Raw genomic sequence first — 16,353 nt, forward strand, 5'->3', positions numbered from 1 at the left:
GTCATATCTTATTTCCTTTTGGGATTTCTCACTAATTTTAGAACTCTCTGAATATTTCCATCAATTTCAGATAAACAACAGCAGTTATAAATGGCACTTGCAGTATCTAAAGTGAATTTACAGTACTTTAGAATCACTGCTGTTACTGTAGCTTTTAAGGATGGATCACGGTTTTCTATGTTGTTTATTATTAGTTGGATTTGTTCCTGTGCGGTTGACGGACGGGCCAACTTGCACACGCTGGGCGATGGATGAATTGGCCGGGATGTCTAAGGATGGAGACATCGTTCTCGGCGGAGTTTTCAGTGTTCATGCCAATGTTGAACATCGGGATCTTCCATTTAATACCCAACCAACTGCGGTCAAATGCACAATGTAAGTGATAGACTGAACCTCGATAATTAGATATTTGTTGCAGCTTCATTCATTTGTGATGATATAGTCAAATATTTAGACTGTGCGCTTGTTCTGGAACAAATTTACGAACAAGAGCCGGATCCAATAATTGATCATCAATTATTCTTGCGCGAGAGAAAATCCTTCCTGAATTGTTTTCAAAGGGAAATGTTGTACAATCCCTAGCATTCCTTTCATTGTTTAATCTAACCGTGCTCTGTCTTGGTATAGCGAATGCAGAACTTTCGAATACCTGTTTTCATTTATTAAAATAACCCAAGAATGCCAATGTCATATTTCAAAAAGAAGACAATTGAAACAATCTCTATATTTGTTTTAGCAGCCTCCAAAATAATTTCCGCATCTTTCAAATAACACCTCTGAAGACGAAAACCAAAATAACGGTTGAAATCCTGTTATTTAAACATGAAATGAAAACATAAACGTACCGCTCTAAGCTTTCCGAACAAATGATAAACCAAATTGATGTTACATTGCATTAGTTTGAATTGCAAGATGACATTCAAGATTAACGATTAATAATGCAATTCAGTGTTCGATATGTAATCTCATCCACAAACACCTGCTCGTCTCAACTAAGAAGTTATAACTCTAGTTCAGAATATAGAGGTTTCAATATCACAGCTGCGAAAGCCAAAACAATTTCCGCTAGGTATCTATGCTTTCTAACCCAGCAATGTGTCTTCCACAGATTTTGGTTCCGAGCTTTTCGCTTTGTACTGGCGATGATTTTTGCTATCAAAGAGATAAACAAGGACCCAAAGCTACTTCCCAACGTTACACTGGGCTATCGGATTTATGATGCGTGTACCATGCCGCCGCTCTCTCTCAAAGCCGCCTTTGAATTTATGAACAGACCGGAAGGATCATCTTCAGATTTAAACTGCAAAAGACCCTCCACGGTTTCCGCGATTGTTGGTGACTCTGGATCGTCACAGTCTATGGCGATAGCGAGTTTAATCGGTTCTTTCAGGATTCCCATGGTGAGTTACTGAATTGATATATCATAACTCGAGCATAGTTCCACGTAATTGTCATACTCCGAGAGAAATTTTTTAATTATTCTATTTAATCAACGCTTTAATGCAAACTAAATGATACCTAATTTTAGTAATACTCGGAAAACCGAATGCATTTCTTATCTGTAACATAACCGTTCACTTTAATGATGAGTAATGAACGTGTCACAGTTTAATAGGTTGTTCAATTTATTTTGCTCTTTCCTTATAGTCTTCGTAAAATTGCAGTTAAAGTCCATGCAATTATTATAGAGGAAAATGTAAATTGTTACTTTTCATGATGAATTGAACAAATATTGTAAAAAAGCAAAATATTGCGGATGCTGTAAATCAGAAATAAAAACAGAAAATGCTGGAAATACCCAGCAGATCAGGCAGCATCCGTGGAGAGAGACACAGATTTAACGTTTCAAGTGGAAGAATTTGTCAGAACTGGAAAAAGACAGAGATTTTATAGATTTTAAGCAAGTGCAGGGGCTGGAGAGATTAAATGACAAAAGCGATGATACAAGGCAACAGGAGATGATAATGGAGTGATTACCTTTTGCCTTGCACCATCATCCATGTTGTCTTTTAATCTCTCCTGCCTTCCACCCTATCACCGACCTTCCCTTTTGTTCTTTCCTCCCCTCCCCCCTTTCCCTGCCTCAGTACTTGCTTAAAACTATTACATCTCTAACATTTTCCAGTTCTAACGACGTGGCACGTTAACTCTGTTTCTCTCTCCATAGATGCTGCCTGACCGGCTGAGTATTTCCAGAATATTCTGTTTATATTCATGGCTGTACTATGTTATCAGCTGTTTTGATAAACTCATAATGGGAATTATACACATCGTTTTATCTACACGGTTTATTAATTGCCACATCTGCGCGAACACTAAAGATGCTCGAAATTTGATTGAGCTTGACTTTGAAAAAAATCAAATTAGGTATACATTTTCTGTGTCACATTGTTGAGACTTGTTGACACTTTTAGGGGTGATTCCACGGCCCGTTGTTCCCAGTCGTTGGCTGTGGAAGCGGACCGGAGAATCGCTGGTCAACAGCGACTGATTTCCTTGCCGAGAGCGTTTGCTACCAGTAGCATTCAAACTGCGGAATCAGCCCTGTTTTCGTATAGAAGTTGCGCTGAAAAATAGGGAAAAATTAAAACAGTGAAGATAATAAAAGTAATTGAATACTGAACAAATTTGGAAATGGGTAAAGCGCGATTTAAAGTTAATTGTTTCTCAACCGTTGGAAATTGTCAATGAAACATGCTTTTCTCATCTTTTCAATTTTACTATTCCACAGGTCAGCTACTTTTCCACCTGTGCGTGTTTGAGTAACAGAAATCAATACCCGTCATTTTTCAGAACAATACCGAGCGATTACTTTCAGGCGAGGTCTTTAGCGCAGCTTGTGAACCATTTTGGATGGAAATGGATCGGGACAATTAAAAGCGACGATGACTATGGCATCTTTGGAATGCAAGCGTTCACAGAGGCGGTAGAAGAACTGGGTGTTTGCATCGCTTTCTCTGAGAGTTTTCACGCAACGTATTCGGAGGAGAAGGTACTTCAAACTTTGGCGACTATAAAGGCATCTTCTACTAAAGTTGTCCTGGCCTTTCTCGCGCAATCGGATATGGATATTTTAGTGAAAGAAATCGTTCGACAGAACCTCACTGGCATTCAATGGATAGCAAGCGAGGCCTGGGCAGCTACGACACTGCTCACGGCTGAAGAAAGTAACCAATTCCTTTCTGGTACAATTGGGATTGCAATTCGTAAAGTACATATACCAGGGCTGAAAGATTTTTTAATGCAGATCCACCCTTCTCAATATCCGGGAAACATTTTAATGAAAGAGTTTTGGGAGACAACCTTTGGTTGCACCCTACGAAAAACGGACAACAGAACAGATGAAGGGAACATTTATTCGCAGTTTAATGAGTGTACAGGAAGGGAGAATCTGCAGTCAGTGCGCAATGCGTTTAATGATGTTACACAGTACAGGGTTACTTACAATGTATATAAAGCAACTTATGCTATAGCCCATGCAATTCACAATATGATTTCATGTGAAAATGGCAAAGGACCATTTTTCAATAACAGCTGTGCAAATATTTCTAGTTTCCAACCATGGCAGGTAAGAGCATATATTATTTAAAAACTATTGAGAAATTAAGAATAATAACCATTCACATTAATATTAGATATGCTTCTCGCTTATTTAGGGGACTACTGTCAGAGGGAAAGCCTATGTTGAATTAATAATAATATATTTTATGTTCATTTTTACATCTTTTCTCTTTTGGCAGCTGCTACATTATATGAAAATGATAAAGTTTGTTACCAAGATTGGTGATACGGTGCAATTTGACAAAAATGGGGACCCGGTCGCAACATATGACATTGTAAATTGGCAACCGAATGCATTTGGTGGTGTCGATGTTGTCAATGTTGGATATTATGATGGAGCTGGTCCATCAGGAAAAGAATTTGTGATCAACGAAGAGGGAATTATCTGGAGTGGAGGTCAAGTTATGGTAAGGCTTTTATGTGTAGGACAGTTCAGCAATGTTTGCTTCCTTCTGAACAATGAGGAGTCACAGATGGATCTCGCCTTAAGCAAACTTGCTTCTTTATCGAATATCCGACGATTCAGAAGAATCTTGCTATCAGGAGAAGATTAGGAAACGTTAAATCGCGTCATCTGGTCAAGAATAAAAAATTGTTGAAATGGCCAGTTGTTGATTTGTGGCCAGGGGCGTATCTGACATCTATGACATTAGATTGGTGAAGCAGGTTTGAAGGGCATAGGAAGATAGGAATAGCAGTAGGCCATTTAGCGCTCGAGCCTGTTCCACCTTTCAAAGAAATCATGACTGATCTTAAACCGAACTCCATGTACCCGCCTTTGGCAAATATCCCTTAATACCTTTGGTTAACAAAAATATATCAATCTCAGATTTAAAATGAACAATTGATCTCGCATCAATTGCCATTTATGGAAGAGAGTTCCAAATATCTACCACATTTTGTGGGTAGAAATGTTTCCTAATTTCAATCCTGAAAGGTCTGGCTCTGATGTTTAGACTATGCCGCCTAGTCCTTGAATCCCCAACCAGCAGAAACAGTTTCTCTCTATTTACACTACGTCCTGCACCGTCTTCAATCCCTCTATATTCTTTTTACAACATACTACTTATGTTCTTATGTAATCTCATGACTAAGGTCAGAGCATGTGGAGTCAGGGGACAGAAAGCAGAATGGATAGCAAGCTGACCACAAAACAGAAAACAGAGAGTAGAGGTTAAAGGCAGCTACTCAATCTGGCAAAAGGTGGGAAGTTGTGATCAACAGGGACCTGAGCTGGGGCCATTGTTGTTCACAATTTACATAAATGGTTTGGACACAGGAATTGTAATACAATTTCTAAATTTGCAGCTGACACCAAATTGAGGGTATAGTTATTACAAAGGGAGAATGTGACAAAATACAGGACGACATGGATAAACTTGCTGAATGGGCATTTAATAAGCAAATTCATTTTAATATTGATCAGTTTGAGATGATGCATTTTGGTGTTAAGAATAAGGAGGCACATACTGCTTGGATAATAATATAAATGAGGTAGAGGAGCAAAGGAATTTAGGGGTACAGATACACAAATCACTGAAAGTGGAGACTCAGATTAACAACGTCTTAAAAAAGTAAACCAAGCACTGGGGTTCATTTATAGAGAGATAGAATTGAAAAGCAGGGAACTTGTGTAGGACCTTGGTTAGTTCACACTTGCCATATGGTGTACCGTTCTGGTCTCCATATTGTAAAAAAAAGGACATTGAGGCATTGGACAAGGTGCAAAAAAGATTCCCAAGTATGATAGCACAACTGAGAGGCTATAACAATCAAGCAAGACTGAATAGTTTGTGACACTTTTCTCCAGAAAAAAGAAGGCCGAGGAGTGACCTGGTAGTGGTCATTAAGAGAAACAAAGGATTTGATAGGATAGACATGGAGAAAACGTTTCTACTTGTTGGGAGACCGAAACTTGAGGCCATAAATAAAAATCCAATAGGGATTTCAAGAGAAACTCCTTTACCCAGAGAGTGGTGAGAATGTGGAACTCGCTACCACCAAGAGTAGTTGAGGAAAATAGCATAGATGCATTTAAGAGGAGGCTGTATTTGCACATGAGGGTGAGAGAATGGAAGGGTATGCTGATAGGGTTAGATAAAGAGGAGTGGGAGGAGGCATGTATGGAGCCTTAATGCAGGCAGATGCCCTATTGGGCCGACTGACCTGTTTCTGTGCTGTAGACTCGATGTAACTTGATCTAAACCAGAAGACCCTAATTTTATTTTGGTGTGTAATACACACGATGATTTACTGGTACTCCTGAGTTCTATATGGGTAACAATTTTTTAACAGGGACCATTGGTAAGTTTCATTGAATTCCTAGCAAGGAGCACCTAATGGATATTTTTAAATGGCAAAGCACCAGAGGAATTATTTTTTTGCATTAATTATTATGGGGAAAGTATTGCTTGAATAAGTGGTGGAAGCAGATTCTATAGTAACTTTCAAAAGGCAATTGTATATAAACTCAAGTCGGAAAAAAATGCAGGACTATGGGGAAAGAGCAGCATTGCCCTGACTCCTTCAAAACTCCACGTAATTTATTGTTCAGTAATAATAATTGATATATCTTGTTGGAAAACGTCTAAAAAATCAACTTTTTAAAAATAGGTTTAGCACAGTTATGATTGGACCGGATATTCCGGTCCCTATGGGAGAGTATGCGCTGTGTACTCACCCGTAGGGACAACTGAAATGCCGGATTCAGGCATGCACTGCGCATGCGCTGGAAACTGGCATTTCTAATCTGTCAAGAAAGCTCTTGGCAGATGCTCCGGTTGCGCTGGAGCAGGGACTCTGCAGATGGAGAGTTCCGTTTTGTGGAGACCCTCCGCCCACAGAAAACATTTACAATTCTTGTGCCTGGTAAAAGCAAGCGTAAGGCCTGCTTTTACCAGGATAAGAGTTGAAAAAAGTAAAAAAAATAAATGTCCACTGATTTGTTGGCCCAGAAATTCGGGTCTCCAAGGGTGAGCATGCATGGGGTACTCACAAGTAAGCCCAATGGAAGTGTCGATTTTGTGCATGCACTGCACATACGCGGGAAACCGGCACTTCCATTCCCCTGAAAGAAGGGGTTCAGAGGTCGAACGCGTGCATAGGAGAGGCAGCGCGTGCGCATCGAACTTAATTTTTTTTTGCATGTTTTTCATCGCAGGTAAGTCTCCAGAAGTTAGACATGTAAAAAGCAGTTGCAAGGCCTGCTTTTTACAAGGTAAGTGGTGAATTAATTAAATTTAAAACATTTTTTCCACAGGTTTATTATTTTTAAATACTTTAAAGAAAGTTAAATTTATTTTTAGCCAAGTTAGAAAATGTAATTAATTTTTTCAAAAATTTAAATTATTGTTTAAAATAGTTATTTCACGTAATTTATAGTTTATTTTAAAAATATGATGTTTTTAAAAATTTATTTGAAGATTTAGTGATGTTTTGGGGCTAATAGTATTTATAGGTTTGACAGGTCCTGTCAAACCTATGAATGAAGCATTCCCTGCTACCATTGGCTCTCCATGGCCCACGTGATCCCAGGGGATGCATCGAACTAACTGCGCCCTTGGGATACGCAAGCACTGTGCGCCGGCAGTCGGAGGAAGCCCAGGATCGGAATCCCACATGGGCCCACAGCTCAATGGCCAGCGCGATAGGTAAGTGCAGGTCGGGGGCTTGCACATTGAGATGGGCGGGAAGCCCCCGACCCGAATTTCTGGGCCATTATTTAAAAATACTTTAAAGAAAGGTAAGTTTATTTTTAGCCCCGTTAAAAACTTAAAGGCCCAGAAATTCGGGTCGGAGGCTTCCCGCCCATCTCCCTGTCTCTGTAACTTCCTCCAGCCCTACAACCCTCCGAGATATCTGCACTTCTCTAATCCCCGATTTTAATCGCTCACCATTGGCGGCCATTGTCTTCAACTACGGATGCCCTAAACTCTGGAGTTCCCTCCCTAAACCTCTCCACCTCTCGACCTATTTTTCCTCCATTAAGATGCTCCTTAAAACCTATAAGCTTTTGTTCATCTGCCCATATAACTCCTTATGTGATTCAGTGTCGATTTTCTTTGATAATATTCCCGTGAAGCGCCTTGTGATGTTTTCCTATGTTAAACGTGCTTCATAAATGCAAGTTAAAGATGGATAGACTCATAGGGTGAACAATTGGGTTGCTTTGTGCCTCCTGTTAGCAACCTAAGAGGGCGCTAATGAGTTGCAAAGGAACTAGCGCCTTCCACGAAATTCAGCAGGAGGTTAGCGGCGGCACTAACTGGTAGCGCCCTGCCACACTGTGCGATGATGTCATCACCGTGCGCAGCACCCCGCTCGCACCCCGGCCACGATCATTGGGAGCGCCTATTGACTGAATGCTGGATGCTATGTCTGAAGGGTTCAGGGGAAACTAACTGCGGCCAGGGAGGTGCTATTTAAAGGTGAGGTGCGGGGTGGCCATTTTTGTTGCTGGCCGCCTGCCAGCACCTGCCTGCGATCCCGTCCCCAGCCTTCTGAACGGCCCTCTGCCACGGAGCGCCGGCTGCAATCCAAGAGCCCAGCACTTCTCTTGAAGAAGCTGGGGCCCGGGTCGCGCTTTGCAAGGCCCCTCCCCTTTAAGAAGTGAAGGGAGGCCTGCATTACCATGGCATGATGTTGCACCACGATATTGACTCGCAGCACCCCAAGAAAGATGCGGGGCACTTCCAGTAGCACCCCGCTTCCCTCTTGGGGCACAACCACTCAATTTCCGGTGTGGGGGCACTAATTTTTCTGGGGCACTACTTGTAGTGCCCCAAGTTTTTAGCCCATAGATTCATAGAGTCACTACACATGCCGGCTCCCTTAGAGCAATCCAGTCAGTCCCATTCCCCTTCTCTATTACCGTAGCCCTGCTAGTTTATTTCCCTTAAGTGCCTATCCAGTTGCCCCAGGAGACCATTGAGTGTCTCCGCTTCCACCAATTCTAGGTCATCAACACTCGCTGCATAAAAAAGTTTTTCCTCACCTCCCCCCTGTACCTCATGCCCAAAACCTTAAATCTGTCTACCCTAGTCCTTGTACCATCAACTAGTGAGAACAACCTTTCCCCGTCTAGCCTATCAAATGCCATCATAATCTTGTACACCTATATCAAATCACCCCTCAACCTCCTTTGCTTCAGTGAAAAAAAATACAGCTCCAACCTGTCATTGTAGCTAAGATCCTCCAACCCTGGAACTATTCTGGTCATTCTCGTCTGCACCCTCTCAAGGGCTTTCACATCCTTCCTAAAGTGTGGTAACCAGAACTGGATGCAATACTCCAGTTGTTGCCTAACCAGCGCTTTATAAAGGTTCAGCATAATTTCTCTGCTTTTGTACTCAATACCTCTATTTATGAAACCCAGGATCCCATATGCTTTGTTAACCACTCTCTCAATATGTCCTGCCACATTCACGGACCTATGCACATTAACTCCCATGTCCCTCTGTCCCTGCTCACTCTGAAAAACTGTGCCATTAAGGGGTAGATTTTCCCAAACCTGTCGGGAAGAAGGCGGGACTTCCCCTTTCGGGTTTTTGACCCGCCTACTTTGTCGTCTGGCCAATCCGCTCGATTTTCACTTGATTGACCTTGTTGAGCCCGCCCAGCAGGCTCAGCAGGCCAATTAAGGGCCACCCGGCAACAGGTGATGTCACAGACTGCAATTTAATCTGTCAAAAGTTCTTGACAGATGAAATATCAGTGTTTCACAGCTGTTTGAAGCTGTCAAGCACTGACGGTCCGAGTTCTAACATGAGTCCTTCTGCGCAGACTCAGTTAGAACTCTTACCGGCACTCAAAGCTGAAGGCTGTCACTTTTGCCACATCGCAGCCGTTCAGGGTTCAGTTCCGGCTGAGTGATGGGCTCCCGACAGCTACAGGAAGAAAGGTTGTTAAGGTAAGTGCAGGTAAGTAAAAGTTCTTTAGGCACTTTAGACACACCAAGCACACTTACATTTACACTCATACACCCATCATTCACCTGAGCACCGACACCTGGCGTGGTTTGGAGCCGTCGGGAAACCCACACGAGACCCCTCAAAATCGGGATTAGGCTAAAAACTGCCTGTTAACTACCTGTTAACAGGCAGTTAATTGGCACTAATCCCTTCCCGCCTGGTTTTGGTGGGTCCCAGTGCGGGGCAGGTTCCCGCTGCCCCTGAAACTTACGAGGGGCAGGGTTTTGGGCGGGATGGTGTCGGGACCCCCAAATTCAGGATTCCCCCCCCACATGCCTGAAACCCCGTCTGATGGCTCCACGAAAATCTAGCCCTAAGTGTATATTGCCTCTTACTGTTCCTCCTGCCAAAATGCATCACCTCACACTTCTTTGTATTGAATTCCATCTGCCACTTGTCTGCCCATGCTGCTAGCCTTTCTATGTCCAGTTGCAGTCGATTGTCACACCCAAGTTTGGTGTAATCTGTAAAATTAGAAATTCAACTCTGTATTCCAATATCCAGGTCATTTATATATACCACAAAAAGCAGTGGCCCCAGCACTGACCCTTGGGGAACACCACTGTCTACCATCCTGCAGTCTACCACAAATCGCTATTTTCTGTCGTTAAGCGATTTCCTTATCTAAGCTGCCACTGACCCACCTAGTCCATGAACCTCAATTTTGGTAACCAGCCATCTATGTGATACTTTGTCAAATGCCTTCCAAAAATCCATGTAGACAACATCCATTGCATTCCCTTCATCAATCCTCTCTGTTACTTCATCATAAAAATTCAATTAGATTAGTCAAACACGATCTGCCTTTTACAAATCGTGTTGACTTCCTTAATTAGCTTAAACCTCTCCAAGTGCCCGTTAATTTTTTCGTTGATTATTGCTTCTAAAACTTTATCCACCACTGATGTTAAACTGACTGGCCTGTAGTTACTAGGATTATCCTTACACCCTTTCTTGAACAATGGTGTCACATTTGCAACTTTCCAATCATCGAGCACCTCCCCCGCATCTAGGGAAGATTGGAAAATTATGGCAAGCCCTTCCACTATCTCCTCCCGCAATTCCCTTAGCAACCTGGGATGCAAACCATCTGGATCAGGCGTATTGTCTACTCTAAGCATACCCAGCCTTTTTGTAAATCCTGTCAATCAGTTTTCATGCCTTCCATTGCTTCTACCTTTTCCACTTCATCAGCATCCACCTCCTTAGTAAACACCGATACAAAGTACTCATTGGCCCAGAAATTCGGGTCGGGGGCTTCCCACGGGTCCAAGCCCCCAACCTGCACATACGTAGCGCACCTGCCGTTGTGTTGTGGGCCCACGTGGGATTCCGATCCTGGGCCTCCTCCAGCTGCCGGCGCACAGTGCTCATGTATCCCAGGGGTGCAGTTAGTTCGAAGCATCCCCTGGGATCACGTGGGCCATGGAGAGCCAATCATAGCAGGGAATCTCTATTCATAGGTTTGACAGGAAGACCTGTCAAATCTATGAATAGAGATCGGCCCCAAAACCTAACTAAAACTTCAAAATAAATTTTAAAAATATCACAATTTTAAAAAAGCTATAAATTACATAAAATAACTATTTAAGCAATAATTTAAATTTTTGAAAAAATTAATTACAGTTTTTTTAAGGGGCTAAAAATAAACTTACCTTTCTTTAAAATATTTAAAAATAATAAACCTGTGGGAAAAAATGTTTTAATTTTACTTAATACACCACTTACCTTGTTAAAAGCAGGCCTTGCGACAGCTTTTTAAATGCGCAGCTGCTAGAGACTTACCCTCCCGGAGAAAGCTGTAAAAAAAATGGAAGTTCCAGGCATAAGCGCTGCCTCTCCGGCGCACGCGTTTGACCTGTGAACCCCTTCCTTCAAGGGAATGGACGTTCCAGTTTCCAGCGCATGCGCAGTGCATGCACGAAACCCGCACTTTCGTTGGCCCTATGAGTGAGTACCCAGCATGTACTCACCCGTGGGGACCCGAATTTCTGGCCAATGAGTATTCTAACCTTGCCCTGCGCCCCTAAGCATGTATCCCCTTCGTTGTCTCTAACAGGACCCACCCCGCCTCTTACTACCCGCTTACTGTTTACATGCCGGTAGAAGATTTTTGGATTTCCTTATATGTTAACCGCCATTCTACTCTCATACCTCTTTGCCAATCTTATTTTCATCCTCACCCCCCCTCTCAACTTATTGTGCTTGGACTGGTTCTTCCTTGAAGAATTCACCTGACATGCATCATACATCCTCTTTTTTTTCATCATCTTCTCCATCTGGCTCGTCATCCACGGAGCCATTGCTTTGGTTCCCTTACCCTTCCCTCTTGTTGGAATCTACCTAGCCTGTACTTGGAACATCTCCTCCTTCAAAATCACCCATTCCTCCATTAGAAATTTTCCTGTCAGTCTTTGGTCCCATGTACCCTTGCTAGATCCTTTCACATCCCATTGAAGTTAGCCCTATTCCAATTTAGAACTGCCACTCTAGATTGTGCCTTGCTCCTTTCCATTGCTCATCTAAATCTTATGATACAATTATCACTCATACCCAAGTATTCTCCCATAGACACTTGGTCGATCTGGCCCACCTCATTCCAAGCACCAGATCCAGCAATGCCTCCTTCCTAGTTGGGCCACGAACATATTGGTAAAGGAAATTCTCCTGAACAAATTTCAGAAATTCCTCCCCCTCCTTTCCCTTTACTCTAGCATTATCCCAATCGATATTTGGGTAATTTAAGTCCCCCAATATCACCACTCTATGGCCTAGAAATTCAGTTTGGGCCCGCCAGCTCGCTTGCGCCCAGAAGTTACCGCTGCGCGCGGAGCCACCTATGCCCGCCGGAAGTTCAGTTTCAGCGCCCCAAGTCGAAGCCGGCCGCTATTCAAGGGTGCGGCCGCCCCCGCTTGGGGTGCTGAAACTGAATTTTGGCGTGCTAGGTGCCGCAGCACCACCCGCTGCAGAGCGGCAGGCTGCAGTACTGCAGGCCTTCCTCCCTCTCTTAAGGGGGAGGTGCCTGCAACAGCGAGATCGCCACTCGCTAGTGCCGGCAAATGAGCCCGGCACCACGGAGAAGTGCCGGGCTCCCGGAAAACAGCCGGCAATGCCACGGGGGGGGGGGGGGTGGAGGAGGCCGGGGAAGGAGGTGCGGGCAGGCAGCCGCCAAAAAGGCGGCCGGCCACACCTCCGCCTTAACTCGCCCCACTAAGGCTGCAGGATGGCCCCGTTTTCAGATCGCTGTTTGCGGCGGCTGCGAAGGAGGCGGCCGCAACTAAATATGGCGGTCGGGCCGGTAGCGGGGCACTGCGCACACCGATGACGTCATCGGTGGCGGTGCAGCGCTACTGGCTAACGCCGCCATTACCGAATATCAGCGCAATCTCAGCAAGTAGCGCAAAAGCCCTCTTTGGGCCAAAACTGGGCGCAAAGCCTACTGAATTTCTAGCCCTATAACTCTTGCATCCCTCTGTGATTTCCCTGCAGATTTGCTCCTCTACTTCCCTCTCACTATTTGGAGCCCTGTAGAATACCCCCAATAGCATGACCATACACTTTTTGCTAATCAACTCTAACCAAATGGTCTATGTCCTTGTCCCCTCAAGAACATCCTCCCTTCCCAACACTACGATGTCGTCCTTAATTGGTACTGCCACCCAACCTCTCATTTTGCCTTCCCTATCTTTTCTGAACACCTTGTACCCTTGAATATTAAGTGCCTAGTCTTCACCGTTTTTAAGCCACGTTTCCACTATTGTCACAGCATCATATTACTACATGGCTAATTGTGCTGTTAGCCCACCAACTTTATTCACCACACTTTGTGCGTTTATGTACATGCATTCTAAACCCATTTTTGAATTATTTGTAGTCTTTCTTAGTGTGCTCCTATCTAATATGGTACTACTACCGCCTCTAGTACTATCTTCTGCAGTACTATCACTCTTTATGCACCTTATTCCTCTTTTCTATTCCTATATGCTGGTGCCCATCCCCCTGCCAAGCTATTTTGAACCCGCCCCAAAAGCACTAATCAATCTCCCAGCGAGAATATTGGTCCCAGCTCTGTTGAGGTGTAACCCGCCCGGCTTGTACAGGCCCCACCTTTCCAAGAAATGGTCTCAATGCCTCAGAAATATATAGCCCTCCCTCATGCACCTTCTCTCCAGCCACACATTCAGCTGTTATATCCTTTTATTTCTGTACTCACTAACATGTGGCACCGGGAGTAATCCAGAGATTACTTCCTTTGAGGTCCTGCTTTTTAATCCCTCTCCTAGCTCCCTAAACTCTGCCTGCAGGACCTCATCCCACTTTCTGCCTATATCGTTGGTACTGATATGGACAACAACCTCTCGCTGTTCACCCTCCCCCCTCAGAATGTCCTGAAGCCGCTCAGTGACATCCTTGACCCTGGCATCAGGGAGGCAACATGCCATCCTGGAGCGACGTCTAGGGCCACAGAAATGCTTGTCTGATCCCCAAACATTTGAATCCCCTATTGCTCTTTCACACTTTTTCCTCCCCTCACCCCGTGCAGCTGAGCCATCCGTGCTGTTGTGGACTTAACTCCAGCTGCACTCGCCAGAGGAACCATCATCCTCACCAGTACTCAGAACAGAATGCTGGTTGGAGAACACAATACACTCAGACGACTCCTGCACTACCTGCCTGGTCCTCCTCTTCTGTCTGGCAGTTACCCATTCCCTCTCTGCCAACATATCGTTAAGCTGCGGGATGACAGACTCAAGAAATGTGCTATCCATGTAACTCTCAGCCTCGCAAATGCACTGCAGTGACTCCAGCCACCACTCAAGCTCCAAAACCCCGAGTTCGAGTTGCTGTATTAGGCGATACTTCCTGCACATATGGTCGACCAGGCTACACAAAGCATTCAGGACTTCCCACATGGCACAGGATGTGCACTCCATGGGACTGCGCAGCCCTGCCATGCCTCTATTTAATAGTCTAAGAACTAACCCAGCAGCAATAAACTTAACACTTAAGAAAAAAAACTCCCCAGCTACTCACCAATCAGCTCCTTCCCTCTATTTAATACGCTATTAACTAACTCAGTAGAAATAAACTTAGAAACTTAAATAAAAATACACTCACCAGCTACTCACCAATCAGCTCCTTCCCTTGTGCCGACTTCAATTTTTTAAATCTGACGTCACTTTTTCAAAAATTGCCTCTGTGGAGTTGTTGCCGGGACTGCTGCTTTTAACAGCTCCCTCTCTTTGTGCTCACTCCAGGCCCGCTTCTTCCGGTGCAGCTCCCGCTCTCGGCGCTCTTTGAGGTGCTGCTCCCGCTCTCGGCGCTATTTATACCGCTGCTCCCGCTCACGGCGCTATTTATACCGCTGCTCCCGCTGTTGCGCTCCTTTTGCCACTGCTCCCGCACTTGGCGCACTTGGTGCCGCTGCTCCCGCTCTCGGCGCTCTTTGTGAGTTTTGTTGTTGTTGTTGTCCTACCCAGGTTCCAAAAGCAGTCTGCTCTGAAAGTTGTCTACATGGAACACGAAAAGCCGCAAGGAAAGGACGGCCGATTTGTTGTTTTGATTGTATACAATGTCCTTACGGTGAAATTAGTAACTCCACTGGTAAGAGTACACTTTTGCATAAAATGTTTCATGCATATATATATTTTTTCAGATTTACTCCTTCTAACAATTTAAACTTACCTCTTCTTAGATTCAATAGATTGCATTAAATGTCCCAACGAATATCGATCCAATGAAAAACAAGACCGATGCGTACTAAAGGAAATTGAATTTCTTTCCTTTGGAGAAATTATGGGAATCATTCTAATGGCACTGGCATTGCTTGGAGCCTGCTTAACGACCAGTGTGCTTGCTTTATTCTATGTTTATAGAGATACTCCCATTGTTAAAGCTAACAATTCGGAATTAAGCTTCCTTCTTCTTTTTGCATTAATCCTGTGTTTTGTGTGCTCAATAACTTTCATTGGAGAACCCTCAGTCTGGTCGTGCACATTACGTCACACATCGTTTGGTATTATTTTTGTTCTTTGTATTTCTTGTGTTTTGGGAAAAACAATTGTTGTGGTAATGGCATTTAATGCAACCCTTCCCAATAATAACACGATGAAGTGGTTTGGACCAACACAACAACGCTTAACTGTTTTTCTTCTTACACTTGTACAATGTTTAATATGTATTGTGTGGCTAATTACATCGCCACCTTATCCTCTGAAAAACACTGATTATTTTAAGGATATAATCATTTTTGAATGTGACGTAGGGTCATCAACTGCCTTTTACTGTGTACTTGGTTACATTGGATTTCTGTCTTGTGTGTGCTTTGTTGTTGCATTTCTAGCTCGACACCTTCCAGATAACTTCAATGAAGCCAAGCATATAACTTTTAGCATGCTTATCTTTTGTGCAGTTTGGATAACTTTCATTCCAGCTTATATAAGCTCTCCTGGAAAATATACTGTGGCTGTAGAAATATTCGCAATTTTGGCCTCCAGTTTTGCCCTGCTTATCTGTATTTTTGCTCCTAAATGTTACATTATCTTGCTGAAGAAAGAAAAAAATACAAAGAAACATATCATGGGCAAAGTTATTTCGAAGAATATCTGAATAGTCTTGTAATTATAAAATCCAGTGTTTATAGATCTTCCATTGGAACATAAAATACACTTTCAAGTATTAAATCCATTCGTGATTTCTATAAGTGCATTATGGAATATTTGTCGAAAAGAAAGCATTTAAGAGGGGCTGATTAAATTTCAAATAGTTTAAGACGTTTTTAGTTTACCTTTATACTTCATTTTGTATATAATGAAGAAATTCG

At 43.4% G+C, this 16,353-nt stretch overlaps 1 protein-coding gene across 1 annotated transcript; it reads left to right on the forward strand.

Moving 5' to 3' along the window:
• Positions 1-1,116: 1,116 nt before the first annotated feature.
• Positions 1,117-16,158, forward strand: LOC147115475 (extracellular calcium-sensing receptor-like). Its single transcript, XM_085989428.1, has 5 exons — positions 1,117-1,400; positions 2,732-3,508; positions 3,711-3,968; positions 15,011-15,134; positions 15,226-16,158. Exons 1-5 carry the CDS (start codon positions 1,143-1,145, stop codon positions 16,137-16,139), a joined length of 2,331 nt encoding a protein of 776 aa, XP_085845554.1. The 5' UTR covers positions 1,117-1,142; the 3' UTR covers positions 16,140-16,158.
• The last annotated feature ends 195 nt before the right edge of the window (positions 16,159-16,353 follow it).

This window comes from Somniosus microcephalus, chromosome 6 (genome assembly GCF_052327205.1).
Source record: "Somniosus microcephalus isolate GS21.2 chromosome 6, FLI_Smic_1.0, whole genome shotgun sequence".
NCBI lineage: Eukaryota > Metazoa > Chordata > Chondrichthyes > Squaliformes > Somniosidae > Somniosus > Somniosus microcephalus.

Excerpts from the sequence above, each read along its gene's own strand:
- LOC147115475 (XM_085989428.1), top strand. The coding sequence starts at position 1,143 with ATGATTTTTGCTATCAAAGAGATAAACAAGGACCCAAAGCTACTTCCC. Across the intron at positions 3,509-3,710 it reads ATATGATTTCATGTGAAAAT|TTCATTTTTACATCTTTTCT; the intron begins GGCAAAGGACCA and ends ATATATTTTATG. Across the intron at positions 15,135-15,225 it reads TGAAATTAGTAACTCCACTG|ATTCAATAGATTGCATTAAA; the intron begins GTAAGAGTACAC and ends ACCTCTTCTTAG.